Source organism: Fulmarus glacialis, unplaced genomic scaffold (assembly GCF_000690835.1).
Source record: "Fulmarus glacialis isolate BGI_N327 unplaced genomic scaffold, ASM69083v1 scaffold1807, whole genome shotgun sequence".
NCBI classification, from domain to species: domain Eukaryota; kingdom Metazoa; phylum Chordata; class Aves; order Procellariiformes; family Procellariidae; genus Fulmarus; species Fulmarus glacialis.
The window spans coordinates 4,138-4,866 of NW_009223605.1; the positions used below are offsets into that span (position 1 = coordinate 4,138).

Below are 729 nucleotides of genomic sequence, written 5' to 3' on the forward strand. Positions count from 1 at the left end.
CTGCGCCAGTACGCCAGGATCTGCTGCTAAATCAGCTCCTCTCCCCGGGGTCCCCCCCAAGGCAGCGCGCGGCCCCGCTGCTATTTGTGTGCTGCAGTTCATTCAGGCATCCCAAGGCTCTCATACAAAAATAAGTGTTTAAATGTCAAGCCGGCAGCGTGGGGCTCCGAAGCCATGTTTGGCAGGAGGAGCAACATGTCACTGAACATTTCAACCGTCTTGACAAAAATAGTCCTGCTGCTGTCAACCTGAAGGAACTTCTGCAGGCATCTTTCGCTGTGTGTTTCCTTGCGGTCTGCGCCCCAATTTCTACCGAAACATCACCGCCGCAGCAGCAGAGGCTGGCCCGGCCGCTCCGAAGTTAGGTGCATCTTTTCCAGCTAACCCTCCGCATCCCAGAACTGCGGCGTGGCGAAGCCCCTTACCTTTCCAGGCAAGTGATGGGGAGCGCGGCTAACCCCCGGCACATGCTGAGAGCTGGGCACCCAGGCATCCAGCAACTCATCGGGTCCTTACGGCGGCGGCAGGGGCGTGCAACAGGCAGCTGCGGCACCACCTGCGCCCACGGTCGTGTGCTGTTGGCTAGAAAAGCGTCGAGGAGCCGTGCTTTATATCGGGTGGGAGGCGGGAGGGGGACCCGGCATCGCTCCAGCCTCCAACCAACCAAAAGCTGCTCTGGCAGCGCCCGGCGAAGAGAACGGCTTAGGTAGGTTTCTTTTGTGCTTTTAA

At 59.3% G+C, this 729-nt stretch overlaps 1 protein-coding gene across 1 annotated transcript in view; it reads right to left on the minus strand.

Annotated features, from left to right (window-relative positions):
* Window positions 1-512, minus strand: part of RGS16 (regulator of G-protein signaling 16) — a gene marked incomplete at its 3' end in the record, with an annotated part of 4,138 nt that extends 3,626 nt beyond the window's left edge. The window contains 1 exon segment of the mRNA XM_009581832.1: window positions 426-512. Within this exon segment, the coding sequence (XP_009580127.1) occupies window positions 426-505 (80 nt within the window).
* Window positions 513-729: the final 217 nt, after the last annotated feature.